This window comes from Lynx rufus, unplaced genomic scaffold (assembly GCF_022079265.1).
Source record: "Lynx rufus isolate CCGP_SWC_20201006 ecotype Redwood Valley unplaced genomic scaffold, mLynRuf1.p SCAF_2, whole genome shotgun sequence".
NCBI lineage: Eukaryota > Metazoa > Chordata > Mammalia > Carnivora > Felidae > Lynx > Lynx rufus.
In genome coordinates this window covers 78891470-78910832 of record NW_025814834.1, presented here as the reverse complement: position 1 = coordinate 78910832, position 19363 = coordinate 78891470, and the positions used below count along the sequence as shown (strand labels likewise).

Here is a 19363-nt window from a genome sequence, read left to right as displayed (position 1 = left end):
ACCAAGGTGTCTGAGGGTTCGTGTTTCTACTACACGATTTAGTTCAGTTGTTTAGTAAATCATGTTATTTAATGTCATTGTTTTGTATTGCATGTAAAAAAAAAATCTTAGTTACCACATATCAAACACCAGAAGGTTTCATTTTGCTGGTATTGTATTGGTATTTACTTAAACCAGGAATGTGTATTAAGTGTCTTACCTGTCTGTACATGTTGTAAATATTGTGGAAGAGATCAAAGTATGTCAGGGAGCTTTCCCTCACATGAGCGAAACAGCCTACACATGTAAAATGGTGGGGCAACACACATGATCGTTTGGTCCCCAACACAAGTGCTTTGGGAGATGATTTATAACAAAGGCAACTCTAAGCATCATATATGGAAGGCCCAGGCTCTAGATGGAGTTGTAGATTTTGGTGGAGAAAGATGGAGGGGGATAGTAGGAGGGGCAAATATGGTATGAGCTGGAGGATGAGGGAATGTCATTCTGAACCTTTTAAATGTACCTAATTATTTATTAAAAATTTTTTTAACATTTATTTATTTTTGAGAGACAGTGCAAAACAGAGCATGAGCAGGGGAGGGGCAAAGAGAGAGGGAAGACACGGAATCTGAAGCAGGCTCTAGGCTGTGAGCTGTCAGCACAGAGCCTGATGCGGGGCTCGAACCCACGGACCATGAGATCATGACCTGAGCCAAAGTCAGATGCCTAACTGACTGAGCCACCCAGGCACCCCTAAATGCTTTTTTTGAATTTTAGATGATTGAAATAGGCATTGTTAATAATATTTAATAACTACCTGAAAATATATGTTGGCTATATTAGGGCTCTTGTGACCCTAATAATTTGTTTAAAAGAATACAGATCCAGCAATTGCACTATTAGGTATTTACCCAAAGGAAATAAAAATACGGATTCGCAGGGGTACTTGCACCCCAATGTTTATGGCAGCATTACCAACAATAGCCAAACTATGGAGAGAGCCCAAATGTCCATTGACTGATGAATGGATAAAGAAGATGTGGGGTATGTGTGTGTGTGTGTGTGTGTGTGTGTGTGTGTGTAAAAGGTAATATTACTCAGCCATCAAAAAGAATGAAATCTTGCCATTTGCAATGACATGGATGAAACTAGACTTTATTATGCTAAGTGAAATAAATCAATCGGAGAAAGAAAGGGAAAGTGGGGAGGGGACAGGAGAAGAGATGGTAACAAACCACAAGAGACCCTTAATGATAGAGAACAAACCACGGAGGGAGGTGGGTGAGAGATGGGCTAGATGAGTGATGGATACTAAGGAGGGCGCTTATTTTGATGAGCATTGGTTGATGTATATACACAATGAATCACTGAATTCTATTCCTGAAACCAGGATCGCACTGTATGTTAACTAAAATTTAAATAAAAAAAAGGAAAAACAGCAAACTAATAAAAAAGAATACAAAAGACATAGTGGGGGGTATATCTTTACCAAAATATAGCTTGTGTGGCTGAGCTGATTCAGCACATAATTATTGTGCACCACCTGAATGTTGGGCACCTTACGAGGGGCTATAAAGAGGACTTCCCTCTGGGGACTCTGTAGTGTGGTAAGGACAGAAAGATAAATCAGTAAAAGAGAATAAGACCAGTGGTCCCTCAAGAGTTTGAGGTTGTTCAATAATTCTTTTTTTTGGTTGTTGAATAATTTTATTCTCAATGTCAGTTATTTTGGGAATTTTTCTGTTTTTGTGACATCTTAAGCAGTTAAGTGCTTTAAAAAAATTAAATATAAAAGTGTCACATTAAACCCCATGTGTGAACTAACTTGAGGTTGTTTGTTACCACAAAAATACCAGAGGCTCAAAATAGCATTTTTTTCTTAATTTAAAATCAGAAAAATATTTTAGCAATAAGGGCATTCAAATAATAATGCAAAACAATAAAATAAAGTATTTTTGCACACATATTATTTTAATTATGTATTAAAGTCTTCAAGGTTTTATGTTCTTTTTCAACTTAATAGGTTTGTTTTTGTTGTTTTGCTTTGTTTTGTTTTTTACAGGTTTTTAAAACTAACTGATAGTAAGAGGTACCTCATTTGGTGCTTTTTTATACCAGGATGTTATATACATAGAGACAGAAGTTGACTTGATGTTTTTTCCCCACAACTGTGTAGACAAAAGGCTAAGTAATAGACTAATTGGAGAGAAAACCAGGAGCAGAACCATGAGGACATGTTGTGTGTCAGAAGGCTGCCATCCAAGGACTCTGTCTTCCTGCCTGGCTTGGCTGGGCCTGTCTGTAGATGCTGTGGGTCTCCTGGAACAAAGTCCATCAAGATCAATAAGCGTATGTGCAGTGAAAGCTAGGGTTTGCCATTGTCAGTGTGTTAGTATGGGTAGTGTAGAGTTTTATTTCATACCGTGTCTTCATATGAACTAGTAGGTTTATTTTTAGATTTTTCAGTAATTTAATCTTAGGATATTGCCTCGTTCCCCAAGGTTTTCCATTTTCTACTATAATTAAGTTCTGGCTTTTATCAATTTGAAACACAGCATATGAAATGGAAATCATGCCCTTCCTGACCATTGGCAGTGGGAAGCAGATATGAAAATTTTGGAATTTGTTGTGGAAAGAGGGAAGCCATACATTGGGGGAGCGAAAGCATTGTCAGCCAAAGTATTAGTTTTCTGTTGTTTCTGTAACAAATTACTATGAATTTAGTCACTTAAAACAACTCAGTTTATATTATGGTTGTGAGGGTTAGAAGTCTGACAAGGGTGTTAGTGAAAACCTAGTCCTTCAGCAGGGTTCCACTTCTAGAAGGTCTAGGGGAGAATCCATTTCTTTGCCTCTATCAGTTTCTAGAGGCTGCCTGCTCTCCTTGGTTTGTGGCCTCTTTCTTCCATCTTCAAAGCCAACCTTGGCTGGTGAAATTCTTCTCACATTGTCACTCTGATTTCTTCCCTCTGACTCTCTCTTGCCTTATTCATCTGTTTTTTTTTTTCTTTAAACTATTTTTTCTTATTGTGCTAAAATATCCATAACATGAAGCTTATCATTTTAATCATTTTTAAAAATATTTATTCATTTACGTAGAGGGACAGAGAGAGCAGGGAAGGGGCAGAGAGAGAGGGAGAGGGAGAGAATCCCAAGCAGGCTCTGCACTATCAGCACGAGGCCTGACATGGGGATTGATCCCACGAACCATGAGATCATCACCTGAGCCAAAACCAAGAGTCGGATGTTTAACCGACCGAGCCACGCACATGCCCCTCATTTTAACCATTTTTAAATGTATAATTCCAGTAGAAATTCACAATGTCATATGATCACCACTACCTTTTTCCAAAATTCTTTATCACCTCATGTATCTGTGCCTATTAGGCAATATTCCCCATTCTGCATTTTCCCCAGCCATGTAACTTCTAATCTATTTTTTGTCTTTATGGTTTAGCCTTTTCTAGATATTTCATATGGGTAGAGTCAGATAATATTTGCCCTTAAGTGACTGGCCTCTTTCACCCAAGCATGTTTTCAAGGTTCAACCATGTTATAGTGTGTATCAGAACTTCATTTGTTTTTATGGCTGAATAGTATTGTTGTATGTATATAACAAATATCGTTTATCCATTCACATTTTGATGGACATTTGCATTGTCTCTAATTTTGGCTTTTGTAAATTACGCTGTCATAAATCCTGGTGTACAGGTATCTGGTTAGTCTGTTTTTGATTCTTTTGAGTATATAACTAGGAGTGAAATTGTGGGATCAGCCATTAATTCTGTTCAAATTTTTTGAGAATTACCACAATGTTTCCATGGTGGCTGCACTATTTTACATTTCCAACAGCGATGTACAAAGATTCAAATTTCTCTACATCATCAACAAATATTTTCCATTTTAAAAATTCTTTTTCTACTGTAAAGACTTGCGATTACATTGGTTGATTTAGGTGGTATAGGATAATCTCCCAATCTCAACATCCTTTTTTTTTTTTCTTTAAGTTTATCTATTTTTTGAGAGAGTGTGTGTGCACGCAAGTGGGGGAAGGGCAGAGAGCAAGAATCCCAAGCAGGCTCTGCACTGGCACCATGGAGCCTGATGTAGGGATTAAGCTCACAAATTGTGAGATCATGACCTGAGCTAAAGTCAAGAGTCGGTCGCTGAACAAACTGAGCCATCAGGCGTTGCCCCGCCCATCTCAACATTTAAAAAAAAATTTTTTTAAAAATGTTTATTTTTGAGAGAGAGAGAGAGAGAGAGAGAGACAGAGCATGAGCAGTGGAGGGGCAGAGGGAGAGAGAGGAAGACACAGAATCAGAAGCTAGCTCTAGGCTCTGAGCTGTCAGCACAGAGCCCGATGCAGGACCTGAACTCACAACCTGTGAGATTGTGACCTGAGCTTAACTCAGACGCTTCACTAACTGAGCCACCCAGGTGCCCTCACCCCCCCGCCCCGCCCCATCTCAACATTCTTAACTTAGTCATGTCTAAGGTAACCTCTTAATGTGTAAGGAAACATTCATAGGTTCTTGGGATTAGCTTGAGGACATCTTTGGGAGCCATTATTCTGCCTATGACAGCAAGTCTGTCCTAGAAGTCACAGCTGTGTACAAATGAGGAGCTATAGATTTCAGGCTGTAGTTTTTGGTCCTGGTTGTGGTAGAAATCTTCATTTTTAAGTCAACAGCATAATTTTTCACATGCTGTCTCAGAAGGTGTGATGTTAGTGGAACGTAAACTTGAATTATTTTCTTCCTTTGATGATACTCATCCTAAGATTGAAGAATTTGAGCCAGTAAGTTGGGCTAACCATGAATATGGAACCAGGTTCAGTAGTCTTTTCCAGAGTAATTGGGAAGGGGAGAAGGAGACTAACAATGACCCTAATGATCTATGAAGGGAAATTAAGGCATGTTGCTGGGAAAGTGTTGGGAGAGAATGAGGCCAAGGCATCAGAGGAATTGGACAGGATGAAAAAATAAGCTTGTTTCATGTCAGTAGGTGATAGAGATCACATTCTTAGGGCTTGATTGTAGTGGAATCTGGCTATCTAATGTGTTATAATTAGAGCTTGGTGTCTGTAATTCTCAAAATGTTTTTACTCTGAAGAATCATATGTCATAGAAAGTTAACAACATATCAGTGGAATATGAACCCTTTCTCTGGATTTTGATCCACTTTGGTCTGTGCCAGAAATCCCAGCACTTGAATACATTTGCCCTTATGTTGTTGCCCATGAAGTAATTTTTTAGCATCTTAAGTGTGGCCTCTTGTGTGACTCCCCCATCCCAGTATGCAAGTTTGTGCAGGTAGACATAGCTCTTGGCACAGTAGTTGGTGGACAATTGGTAAAGAACTGTTTGAATTCGAAAATATGTCTGGGACCTATCAGGCCTCAGGCTTCTAATGACAGATATGATGTGTGAAAGAAGTTGAGTATTGCTTTCCATTATTCCCTTCAAATTTGAATATGACTAGAATCTGTATTTCAGGAGTTGGCATGAAGGCCAGAGAGGAGGGATGTGTGATTTTGTTGGTATCTGTTGGGTATTGAATCACTTAAGCTGCAAAGTAGTAGTAGATAGGTGGCCTATAGGAAAACTTGGCTTAGACTACTATAGTTCTGCCTTTCTATTCTGATGGGCTTTCCCACCTAGCTTTACCCATGTTGATGATAATGGCCTTGCAATTAAATAGAAACACTATAAATATATATACGTGTATGTATGTGTGTGTGTGTATAGCAATACTTGTTTATTCCCATTTGCAAAGGGCAGTGAAAGTGTGACTAATTTAAAGTAGTAGACAATTTACATGAGGATTTGGTAAGTTTTTTGTGTTAGTGTTTACTGGTAAAAACATAATTTTCTAGAGATTTGTAATTTTGCAAATAAAATGAGTTGTTCTATGAATACAAAGCCCTGAGTCAAGGAGGAATGATGGAGACAATGGCAAGTGCTGGTACTTATTATGATAGAAGAAAACCTGTGTAGTTGGGATATGACAGAGGCTTACTAAAGCAGAATAGTTATTCAAGCATTGTAGTCATATTCCTTAAACTGCTGATGATAATAAGAGTAACACTGTCTAATATATATTGAGTACTTAGCATGTACAGGATTTTTTGCTAAATACTTGACCTGCATTATGTGATTTACTTTTCTAGAATATACACGTATGTGTGTACACACACACACACACACACACACACACACACACACAGTAGATGTAAGTGGGCCTCCTTTCATGATAATGGAAAAAGAGAAGCAGTCACAGAGCACCTGGGAGGTGGCTCAGTAGGTCAAGCATCCGAGTCTTGATTTTAGCTCAGGTCATGATTGCGTAGTCATGGGATCGAGCCTCCAGTTGGGCTCTGTGATGAGTATGGAGCCTGCTTGAGATTCTGTCTCTCCCTCTGCCCCTCTCCCACATGTACACACACACTCTCACTCTCTCTAAAATTAAAAAACAGTAATAGTCCTATTGGCCTGGATTCCAGGTTCTAATACTGATAATAACCACTTTCATGAATGTGGACCTTGCCTTTAGTTTTTTGAGAGTGTGTGGTTACCTATAAGAGACAGAATAGGACTAAAATACTACGAGCTTACCTTCTAGACCCATACTTATTATAAAAATGCTGTGGAAGAGTTATTTGTATTTAGTTCAGTCCTTAGAAGAAAGCCTTCCAAGAAAACAGGTGTAACTAAAATCATGAATGGGAGGTTAGAGGTAGGTCTCATTGTCCCAGTTCCCCAGAAAGGACTGCTTTCTAGTCACATTTTATTTTGAAGATGAAACTAGATGAGGGAGCAGGCTGATTTCTCCTGTTGTAGGCTTTTCTGGCTGCAGCAAATGATATTAATACCCTCAGTGATTAAATACAAATAAAGTGACAGTGAAAGATGTCTGACTGATGATTCCTTGTGGAGACTGTTGGGCTGACTGCCTGAGTCCTGTGCCAGGAAAGATGCTGAATGTATTTTAGCAACATCCTCTAGGCTAGGAGGATGCTGAAATTTACGGTGTCAGGTAGTTGCTTGGAACTGGAAGGAAATGGTTTGGAGGTTGGCTGAATAGAGGTGCCGGCCATGTATTGAATTTGCAGCCTCCCTCTGCTGCCCTAAGATGTTGCAGTTTTAAAGTGAACTCATGGGAGAATTGGTACATTACTTAGTGATGCACAGAGAAACCCTTTATCTTGAGGACCCCCAAAGGCTTGCTTTTCCTAGATATTTCTTGGGCTGATGGATTCTCACTGCCTGTCAAGTAAAGTTGAAATTCTATGCTCTCATGTCGAGGACCTGGCCTTTCTAATTCACACTATCCCCTCCTTACCCTCTGGTTTATTCTGTATAGTGCACAGTCCTCTGCCTTTTCCTACATTCGTATGTCTGTTCACTCTCTCCCTTCACCTAAAGTAGTGAGAATAATAAGATCTAACCTATTTAGTGTCTTCCATGGAAACTTTGTGCTATATGTGTTATCCAACTTAATTTTTCTCAGACTCTATGAGGCAGGTAGTTCATTATTACCGTTGTCACAATGGCTTCTCGTGGTGATCACCACTAATCTTCAGGGAATTGAGGTTCAGTTTAAGTAATGTACCCAAGATTACAGTATTAATGAGTAGTGCAGTTAAGATGATGACCCAGGTGGCCCATCTCCAGAGGCCAAATATTAAAAACCATATTATGCCATAAAATGCCCTTCTTTACTGCCCTCCTCACACATCTAAGCCCATTTTCCTTTAACAAAATGACAAAAAGTATCAAATCAAATAAAAAAGGTTTGATTATATTATGTAACCAGTTCTGTTTTGTATTAGTGTACTCATCTTGCCTTGTGCTTCTCTGAAGCCCGAGTTTGCCTCATATTTGTATCTCGACCTTTGTTTGGTTTTTATTGGGGCTTATTAAGTGTTTCCTGAGTTGCTAGAGTACCTGGCTACCTGTAGATTTGACCAACTAACCCTTTTGGGGGATTCTAGCTCATATTTTTTAAAGATATTGAAGACATGTTAAAATACCAATATTTTGGAATGTCTGGGTGGCTCAGTTAAGTGTCTGACTTGAGGTCGTGATCTCACAGTTTGTGGGTTCAAGCCCCACATCAGGCTCTGCACTGACAGTGCGGAGCCTGCTTGGGATTCTCTTATCTCTCCCCTCTCTCTGCCCCTCCCTGACTTGCACTCTCTCTCTCAAAATAAATAAACTTAAAAAAAATCCTAGTATATGCTCGAAAATATTAATAGCTTAAATAATGTGCATTTTCATCTTAACTTTATATGTTTATGATCAAGTCTCTGGGTATTCAAGTAGAATTCTTGGATTGTTTCGTCGAGACAGGTCATGATATAGAAACACTTCAGTGTCATGGGAAGGGGGTGATCATACAGACATACTCTACTGAGTCCTGGCTTTGTCACCTATCTCCTGCAGGGAAGAGTTACTTAATCTCCTTGTCCTTCAGTTTTCTTCTGTGTTAAGTGAAGAAGATAATACCTACTTGTCAGGATTATAAAGCAGATTAAATTGGCTAATGCACGCAGAGAGCCAGAGTGCCTGAGAGACCATCAGTAAATGGTACATCTTGTTGTTTTTAACCCTCAGCTTTGATTCTGACCTATTTTAAATGACAGTTACTGGCTTCTTCAATTCGTGACTTTCATTTTCATTTGCTTTTGATTCAAATTGTGTGGCCTATGGTCACCAATAATAAGTGGTAGAGTCACAGTTATAATCGAGCCAGTACAACTCCAGAGCCCAACTAATAAATCCCTGCCCCATACTGTCTCCTTCTATCCCAGTCCAGCCTGTGCTGCCCAGTCATTTATGGCAATCCATCCCAATTCCTGCCCGTTTTTTTTGTAGGAAAAGGTAATGGTTCTGGGGAGGGGGAAATGAGGAGTTATTTGCATATAGAGCTTCAGTTTTGTAAGATGAAAGAGTTCTAGAGATCAGCACTAAATATAGTTCATACCTCTGAACTGTGGTTGGAATGTAGTTGGAAGGGCAAATTTTATATTAGGTGTATGCATGTTTTTACTGAAAATTAAAAAAAAATAATTGTTTCTTCTTTTCAGTTCCCCTGAAACTTCTGTACCTTTTATTGCTTAAGAACCCCTGAGCTGTTTCTCCTGTGACATGCTTTTCCTTGCTTCCATAGGAGACACTGCTTGTGAAGTCCATGTTCCTTTGTTTTTCTCTATGCAGGTGGCTATGGAATAAAAGAGCTTCTGTTTTTGAATCTGGTGACTTAATACTTGAAAGTTTTAATTTAGAGATTATGAGAACAAAGGTGTATTATGGTTACATAAGATGTATTTGATAGGGCTCACTTTCATTACTGTGTGTCTGCATATCACTGTGGGTTTCTCAACATGAGCCTCAAGGATATCAGGGAAAAAGAAGGATGTTGTGCAAGTTTTTCAGTGTTCCCATGAACCTAAGATAAGAGCTGATGTCAGAAAGTTATATTCCTAGGATATGGGTTTATTAGGTTCAGAATGATTTGGGTACCTTCATTCTGTCTGTAAGTATGACTTCAGATGTATAGACTCTCATAGACTCTTTTTAACCATAATTAATGTCTCCATCGTTATTTTCGTTTGATTTCTCAAAAGGTTTTAAGATGTAAGGCCCACTTAAAAATAATATAAAATAGCAGAGTTAAGCAGAAAACCAGAATATAGACGATAAATGTAACTACAACTTGCGGTAGATAAATTGTTACAGTAGATGTTGATCTGAATTTACTGGCAATAAAAACAAAACAAAATGAAGTTCCGGTCCCATGATTTATTATGTGTGGCAGAAGAATGCCTACAACATGATTTTTCTTTTTAGGGAATTGTCACCAGAGTTGACCTTGAAGATTTTTTTCCCCATGAATTCTTTTTTGTAGGATAATTACTAATGAGTAATAGACATTATCATTGAGGTTTTATAATGAACAGAAGCACTCTTTACTGTATGACTTTAATAGCTGAAGCATAAATCCTCAGTCAGGGAAGATATTTTCAGACTGAATGGTATTACTGAGTTAGGTTGCATTTCATTTATTTAACAACCTGCCTAGTGCTTACTATTTGCTATATTTTGTGCTAGACACTGGGGATTAATGGGAGAAATTGTCCTTGAAGCACTTAGTGCAGTGGGGAATTGAGGTGGGCAAACAGATTATTATAGTGTGCGAATTGCTGTAATGGAGACATGTGTACCAGGCCGTTGGAGCCCAAGAGGGTATGTCGTCTTGGAATTGTTGGGGGAAGGTTCTGATGATACATGGTATTTGAGCTGATTCTTAAACGTTTGCATGGTTGAAAGGAAGGAAAGCTACATGTCCGTACAGAAAAATGTTCTTGGATGCTCTAATTTATTTTAGCTAGGAACTTGTATGATTGAGAAATAATTAACAGCCACTAAACTTTTCAACTCAAATATCATATGTCTTCAGTGGATGCTTGGCGTGTACTTGAGTGCAGCAACTTCATGATTAAAATCTCTTCTATTCCTAGAGTGCAAATATTCTGGCCCATGGTCAAAGCCCAGTAAATACTGGATGGTTAGATGGATGAAAGGAAGGAGAAGAGAGTCCTATGTCACAGATAACAGAAAGTATGGATGAGGTAGAGTTGTCCAAACATTTAGCTTGAACTATAGAGTCCTGCCTTGTGCAATGCAAAAGTAATGAGATCGTTCTAAAAAAGTTTTAAGGGCAGTTATTACCAGCTAATCACAACATCCTTGGACTCTAGCCAGGCCTCTGTGGAGTGTCTGCTTTTGAATAGAGCTGCTGCTACTTGGTCCCTGTAGAATTATTAAGATGTGCACTGTATGCCTCAGCAGTTCTGAGGACTGACCCATGGAAGAGGTTATTTCAGATGCATGGCGAATGATTACCAAGTGCAGTACTGGTTTTGATGTGTTGACGCTGAGCATCTTTTCCAGATAATAACTAGTCAGCAAGCTCAAAAACACTTATCATGACTCTTCTCATTCAGAAAGATGTAGACCTTTTTCTCGACCTTCAGAATCATGTGTTTACTTGTTGCCTGACTGTTCTTCAGGATGTGTCAGAGCTATCTCAGACCTAAAAGGGGTCACTTAGAAGTCTTCTTCTTCACCACTTCCTCTAGACCTGTGCTGCCTTTTATGGTATGCTCCTTTCATTAAATGGACAGACCATTCATCTGGTGACTCAGGGTAGAAGCATAATATTAATTTGTGACATCTTCCCTGAGCCTTTATATCTAATCAAACAATTGCAGTTAATATTTTTGACATCTATCCACCTTCCTTCATTTGAGTCATTGGCCTTGTCCAAGCCACAATCATACCTTTGAACTGTTGGCCTCTGCTTCCACTTTGGCTGTTTCTAATCAGTTCTCCACATACACATAGGATCGTCACTGTGAAACGTAACTTACTTATATCGTCTTATGCTTATGAGTCTTCAATGGTTTGCTGTTGTACTGTCGATAAAATAAAAGGTATTTATTCTGGCCTACGTGGCTGGGCATGATACACCCTTAACTTGGCTCTCCAGCTTTATCTTCCCCTCATTCCCTCTCTTACTCTGTCTCCACTCACAATGACTGTCTTTTGGCTTTTTGATGTGCCAAGCTGCTTCCTGACTTAGTGTCTTTTCCCCATTTCCTCTCCCCAGTATGCTGTTGTCCACTCTTGACCTGGCTCAGTCCTTCTCATTTTTTGTTAAATTAATTGTTACTTTTTCCTGAGGGGTCTTTTCAGATGGACCATTCTAAAGTGCCCTATGATAATCTCTGTCAAGACTTAACAGAGTTTAAGAAGATGAGTTCGTTTCATTTGTATCTCCCCCACCATGCTATGATGCTTGGTGGGGACCATATCTGTTTGCTTCCCCAGTGCACCATGCAGTACAGAGCTTGAATAAGGCTGATGCTTCAGAAACATTTGTTGAATGAAAGACTGTTCCATTAAAACAAAAGTTGATTTAGATAGAAAGGCAATAACAGGGACTCCATCTAACTCCCGTAGCAGTGTTTGCAAATTGATTCTACTTGAGTGTCTGGTAGAGTACTAACAGAAAGTCAGTTATTACCGTGTTGCCTTGCTGAAAAGAAAAGGTGCATTTTTAGTGTTTATTTTTGGGAGCCTGACAGACTCAATTTAGGTTTTGTGGTGCTCATGTAAAGCTGTACAACTAGGAGCAAGTTAACCAAGTTCTCTGAGGTCTACTTCCCCATACACAAATTGGGGAAATTTATATCTCATGAGCTTGTTGCAAAGATTTGTATGAGCTTATGTGAAGTGCTTCATACAGTGCCTGACACCTTGGAGGAGTTCAGGCCTTCTTTTTCTTATCCCCTTTATATCTCAAGAGATTAATAAGGACTCAGAAAAACTCATTTAACTTACCTCATAATCTTACTGTTTTTATTTAATGCATAATTACACCCAAGAGTATTAATGTGGGGGTCAAAATCAGTTGAGGGGGAAATAATCCATCTCTAGGGTACAAATAAGCAATGATGGACTGGTTATTTAATGGCCAATAACATTGGTTCCCCTCAGAAAGGTAGACATGGAATTCTTCTTTGTCTTGTCCCAAGGGTGGTTCTTTAACCTAGTAAAGCTGTAATTACGCATAAATACAAGTAGTTATTTTTCTTTCTGGTTCAAGGAGATATTCTATGGAGATAGGTGATAGGAAAACATTTCCCCATTTTAGATATTTCTATGGAGAAGCCTTGGCAATACCATTGCAAACTTTGAAGTCCAAAACTCTTCTGTATATGTTATCAGCTTTAGGGGCAATTGAAAATAGTAGTATTCTGTTGGATTGGACCCAAATTAGTAGGTGGTCTGCATCTACCGTTTCCTTAGGCATCCCACTCTGGATGCCAAATTGAGCTTAAAGGAAAATGCTTGACTTATATCTTCAAAATTATAAAAGTTAATTCTCTATCATTAAGTCAGAGTAACTCACCCATCCTTGCCTCTATTAAATGTATTCCATTGAATGATATGAGACAGTAACTGTGGCACGTTGAATTGCTTCTCTATAGGCCATATTTTTCAGAGAGCTAGGGGCTCTAGCATTAAAAGTTGAAGACCTTTGGATGTGTCTACTCAAATACTGACCCAGGCAAGGATCTGCATTGTTAATTTAGGGATACGTATGATTTAGAGCATTGTTATGAGGGGATACATAGACAGTTAAGACGTAAAACATTAATTGACTACTTAGCTCAATTTAGAGCGTGGAAACTTTAGGGAGGCCAAAGGAGCGGATATGAATTCCTTCTGGAGCTCTCTCACTCTGCCCTGTTCTGTGGCCAAAGATCTCACCTCATACCCAAGCCAAGTATCTTGAAAAAGTTTGTAATTGGTCATTTGGGATATTGGACTAAAAACATGTGAATGTGGGCGCAAATCCATGACCAACACTGCAAGAGGTGTGCTGTATTGACAGAAGGAGGTCTGTATGAGTTCCGATGTCTAGACATCTCCTTGAGCTCGTGGTCAGTGTCTCACTGCAAACCCAGCTTCATAACCAATATAGCTAACCCGAGAATCATGGTTGCTAATGTTAACACACGTACTGAAGGAGTACATTCATCTCCCAGAGGTAACAAAAGCCACTTGCACTGGTTTCAGTTTTTTCTTTCTTTCTTTCTTTTTTTCTTTTTTACCATGCTCTTTTACTTAAAATAATCTATGAAAGTAAACATTGGTGTTGTCTGTCAATGGTTCTGGTCATTGAGTTGGTTTTTTTGTTTTTGCTTTTTTTTTTTTTTTTGGTGTTTTCTGTTGTGTGTTGGGTGCGGCTGCGGCGCTTTAAAAGGAAATTGGGGTCGTATGTTCTCAATGACTGAGTAGAGTGGGAGCATACTATTAAATGAAGACATAATGTATTATTTTTGGTGAAATGCAAGTCTGATAGTTGAAAGCAGACCACCTCAGATCTCCTAGCATAGGACTTCAGGGATTCTCTAGTCCATTAAACTGATTTGATGTTTAAATGACTTCTGTAGGTGTTTTGGTTTAATTAGATGCTAGGAATTGTATAGAAGTCCTGAAAGACCCACTATTGTATTCTTTGGTCTGCCTGTGAGTTAGCCACCCATTAGCAGCCTGCTGTGGAATGTGACCTATCTCTTTCCTTTTCTTTTTACAGAATGCTATGAACCTACCCCCTGACAAAGCCAGGTTACTGCGGCAGTACGATAATGAGAAAAAGTGGGAGCTGATTTGTGATCAGGTAAGACACAGTGATGCTTTTATCAAGAAACAATAAAAGAAGAAAAATCAATTTCCTCTCTAAATACGATAGACTGTTTCTATGATATGCATGGATTTCTGTTTTGTGACTCGTTGCCTTCATATTTCTTATGACCAAAGATAAAGCTAGGTGCCTTTCTTTTCCTTTTCCTTTTTCTTTCTCTTCCTCTTTTTCTTTTTCCTTTTTCCTTTCCTTATTTATTTTTATTATTTTTGAGAGAGAGAGAGGGAGGGAATCCCATGCAGGCTCCACTCTGTTAGGGTAGAGCTGGAAGTGGGGTTTGTGCTCACCCAAAGCGGGGCTCCAGCTCACAAACCTTGAGATGATGACATGAGCTGAAGTCGGATGTATAACCAACTTAGCCACTCAGGCGCCCCAGTAGATTTTCTTCATAAGAGCTTTGTATTTAATTTTCAAAGCAGTCGTATGCATTCATATCCCTATTTGACAGATGGGGAAAACAGAGGAAAAAAAAATCATTGCTGAAGGTGACCTAGCTGTTTAATGGTAAAATGGCCTAGGTGGTCTGATTCTGGAAAACATGCAGATTCAGGGAGTTTGTATGCTTACCCACTGCTCTTTGCTCCCTTCCTCACAAAGTGCTCAAGTATATGAATGAGCTACTGAGCAATAAATAAAAACTACAGATGGTATCTGTTTCTCTGGCTTGCAGTTTGATAGGCTTTCCTGAGAGAGGGGGGTGGCGGTGGAGAGAGAGAGAGAGAGTGAGAGAGAGAGAGAGAGAGAGAGAGTGAGAGAGAGGAAGGAAGGCAGGTGGTTGTAACTTAGGTACCAAGCCTTGCCTGCCCACATTATCACTATGGTGAACTGCTACGTTAGATTAACCATCAGTAATTTAGAAAATTGTAGCAGCAGAAAGCTTTTAGTCACATATGGGTAACCCATTGGTGTGTCACACACCTAAACATTATTTCTCCTGTTTATATTTGTGAGGAGAAAGGTAAAAACTATGAGCTTAAAGCATTCATATGGTAAATGTCAGATATCGATGTTTATTGGTGGAATGTTTGTCTTGTTATCTACATGGACCATGTCAGATATTTATATTGGTACCTAACCTATATCTATCTATGGCACCTAACCTCGTGGCCTCTCAAAATGTATTTGCTTTTAAAATTCCATTTATATGGTGGGGTGCCAGGCTGGCTTGGTCAGTAGAGCATGCAACTCTTGATCTCAGGGTTATGAGTTCAAGTCCCATGTTGGGTGTAGAGATTACTTAAAATGTAAAAAAAAAAAATTCCATTTGTATGAAATGTCCTGAATAGAAAAATCCATAGAGAAAATAGACTACTGATTGCCATGAACTGGAAGGGAGAAGGGAGTGGCTATTCATGGGTGTGCAATTGTTTCTGTGTTTTCTGTTTTTGTTTTGTTTGGGTGTGATGGAAATGACACCAAGTTACTTGGTGGCGGGAATTATATTGTGGTGATAGTTGCATTGCCTTGGAAATAGAGTAAAATTGTACACCTCTTTAAGAGTGTGCATTTTATGGTGTATGAGTTATATCTCAAATAAAAATATATTTGCTTTTGCAACAATCAAAGATAGGCTAAAAAGAGGGGAGGAGAATTTAAGAGAAATAACAATGTGCATGTGGATCTTTTTGGGTCTTGATAAGAACAAACTAACTATAAAAAGACTTTTTTGAAGAAAATTGGAGAGTTTCTCCAAAGAAATTAGCAGATGATTGTAAGAAATTGTTGACTTGGTTAGGTTTGATTTTGGCATTGTGGTTGTATAAAGAATCTATCTTTATTTTTAAAGAAATGTGTCCTGATGTAGGAATGGAATATGACTGGAATATGGATATAAAATACTTCAGCAAAGGAAAACAAAAAAGGATTAAAATAAGGAAATGTGGGAAATTCTTGATGATTGTTCAGTCATGGTGTTGGGATATGTTGGGGTATATTAAACTCTCAACTTGTGTGTATATTTGAAAATGTACAACATAAAATTAAAAAGTAAAGTATTTGTTTACATAATCTTCATTTTTTCCTCAGTTGTAAAATGTAGTTAATGCTAACATTTTAAAGGAGGCAGCTCATTCGGTTAGGCATCTGATTCTTGATTTCAGCTCAGGTTGTGAGATCGAGCCCTGAATTGGGCTCTGTGCTGAGTGTGGAGCCTGCTTGGGATTGTCTTCCTCTGTCCCTCTCCTATGTGCATGCTTGCGCTTCCTCTCTCTCTCTCAAAAGTAAAAATAAATTTAAAAAAAATTGGGGAAAAAAGGGGGGGACACCTGGCTGTCTCAGTCAACAAGAGCATGAGACTCTCAATTTCAGGGTCCTGAGTTCAAGCCCCACATTGAGTCCCACAACTAATATTTTGAAATTATTTTGAAGATTGGAGGCAATATATGTACAATACATACATATATGGGCTAACATTTGCCACACCGTAGGTGCTTCATAAATGGTGTTGCTGCTTCTGCTGCTTCTGAGGGGCCCAGATATTAAATACTGGTACCATTATTATTTTTTGTAATCAACTTGTCTTCAAAAGATTCAAGGAAATTTACTGTATCGAATCTATCATCCTATATTACCTAAATATGCTTGATGGTTTGCATGCATGTTGTTTGGTGCTATCAGCAAAAGCCATAGCTATAGATTTTCAGTCCAGGAAAATACCACGGCAAACCTTGTGTCTTATTTGTGAAGTCTTAAAACAATGGCTGTAGTGTGTTGTCATTGATACCTGGCACGTATACTTTGTCCCCAAACACTATATGGAATCCAAATACGAATTTTATTTCTTTGTGAGCAAATAGTACAGATAAGTTATTATCGTAAGATACCTGTTATAGGCAAAGTGTGCAGGGGGCACAAAGTGAAATGGGAGTATTACAGACATTTTATTCCAAAAGAAGTATGTGACCAAGAATATTGGAGGGCTAATGGAGAAGTTATTTCACGTTTCAGTTCCATGAAAAATTGTCACGTGGACAATATGAGTCATGGAACTGGTTATGTTTCTCCTTTTTTTTTTTTCTTTCCTTTGCTGCTGGATTGCTCAGAGCCAAATTTGTGTCCTGCCCTTACCAAGTACACGTACCTTAGTGTTAAGCTTTTTGTTCACCAGCCTCATGTGTGGCTTCATCTAATGTTTTCTGGCCACATTATCCCTCCACACTGATCTCTTCCCTTAAAAACAACCTTTTAAGGAGTCCTAAACTTTCATAAGTTATCTTTTTGAACAAGATGAACGTAAAATATGATGGTTACTGGTGAACAAAAATTACATTGCTGTTGATTGCAAAGTTTCTACATGCTGTGGACATTGAGCAAATTGGTGCATTGAATATAATGTTTTTCTCTGAAGAAGCAAATAGGAAGGGTCCAGATAAAATACTTTATCATGATTTGGCCTAGGAAAGACCATCAAATTGGATATAATTCATCAACCTTTTTATACTTTCCTAGTTGTGTTAGTCTGTCACTTTGTTTTCTGTGTTGAAATATGCCCCCCCACCCCGCCCCCAACCAAGAATGAGTTACTCAAGGGCATGGGCCTTGCATCATTTATTTGTGTATCTCTAGTACCGTGCTTAGTGCCTGAAGCATAATCACTGCTTACTGAAAGTATGCTGAGTGAAAGAAAGAATAGCTAAATGATACGTTTGAGAGACAGTGGAGAAGAAAGGGGAGGCGGAAGAGAGAAGGTTGGTGGGAGAGGTGGCCTAGAAGTAATGGTTTGCTGTTTCTTTTTACCCTTTGCACCTTCCTCTCCCTGTTGGTGTAATCTGCTTGTGATAAATGAAACTCAACATCACTGCCCAATTCTCAGAGCTCCTTAGAAGTGGGAAGGGTGCCTGCTGTAGATCTGAAGGAGTCTGTATGGGCATTTCTGCAAGGACACTCTGTCTCCACCTACCCATGGTCAGCTGCAAGTCCAGTTCTTTGCCTAATTCTAGGAGCAAAATAAACATTTAAAAAAATGTGTATTCGTTTATTTTTGAGAGAGAGAGAGAATGTTCATGCATGTACACAAGCAGGGGAGGGGCAGAGAGACAGGGAGACAGGATTCAAAGCAGGCTCTATGCTGTCAGCATGCAGAGCCTGACTCAGGGCTCGAACTCAGGAACTGTGACATCGTGACGTGAGCTGAAGTTGGCTTAACCGACTGAGCCACCCAGGTGCCACCAAAATAAACATTTTTCAAAATAAACATTTTTAAATCCCAAAAGCTGTGTGTGGTAACAGTGTTCTGGTGGTGTCCCATAGTCCTTTCCTAGGTGACTCCGTAAATATAAAGTTGACCTGAACTTCTAGCGGGTCTCAGTGGTTAAAGTAGCTTAAGAGAACTGTCTAACTCTGGTTCCGGTGGGGCTATGGAAGCCAAAGGAAGAGAGACTTCCTTGCTGGATTTTGGGTAGTGTGAAGCGCATTCCAGAGAACGTATTTCTCTGTTGGAGTAAGTGGGCAGGGTTCCCATGAGGGCTTCAATTTGAGGACACTGAGGCACGTTTTTGATAGCTTGAGGTGACCATGTGAGAATAAAAAGCCAGAAATGTTAGGTTGCTCTGACAACTGCAGATGAAAACCCAGAAGCTGCGTAGCAATGAGGGAGCTCTTTCAGTGGGCTCTACACCTACGAGGAGAGAAATCCCTTTGCTCTCGCTCCTGCCTCAGTTTTCAATGCTCCCTCAATGCAGACCCTGACTGTACTGTTTGGGACTTGGGGTCCTGGCTACTTTCCAAAGCTTAGAGTAAAGGCTGCATTTCAGGAACTTTAGGATCTCAGATGAACCCAAGACTTTCAGGTCATTGTGTCTGGAAGAGTTGGTAGAAGGGTTGCATTTATTTCAAGCCATTTTTTTTTTTTTTCCTACTGGAAAAGTTAGCATACACTTATCCAAACAAAAGTATCTGTATTGGAGCATATGAAGTAAAGTGAAAAGACCTTTTGCTTTTCCCACCTGTTCTCGAATCAGTGATGAAACTGAGGTTTAACAGCATTAATGACAAGGCCAACCCCAAGGCCCCCCTGGGCTCATTAGTGACATGAGAACACCGATTTCCAAACTCCAGCCATGAGTCCTTTGAATTAGTCCCTTTTACACTAGGGACCCAGACA

At 39.2% G+C, this 19363-nt stretch overlaps 1 protein-coding gene across 2 annotated transcripts in view; it reads left to right on the top strand.

Moving 5' to 3' along the window:
• Window positions 1-19363, top strand: part of FMNL2 (formin like 2) — a 309457-nt gene that overhangs the window by 165380 nt on the left and 124714 nt on the right. For both annotated transcript variants that reach the window (XM_047085655.1, XM_047085654.1), the window contains exon 2: window positions 14155-14238. In XM_047085655.1, the coding sequence (XP_046941611.1) occupies window positions 14155-14238 (84 nt within the window). The remainder of the gene's footprint in view (window positions 1-14154; window positions 14239-19363) is intronic.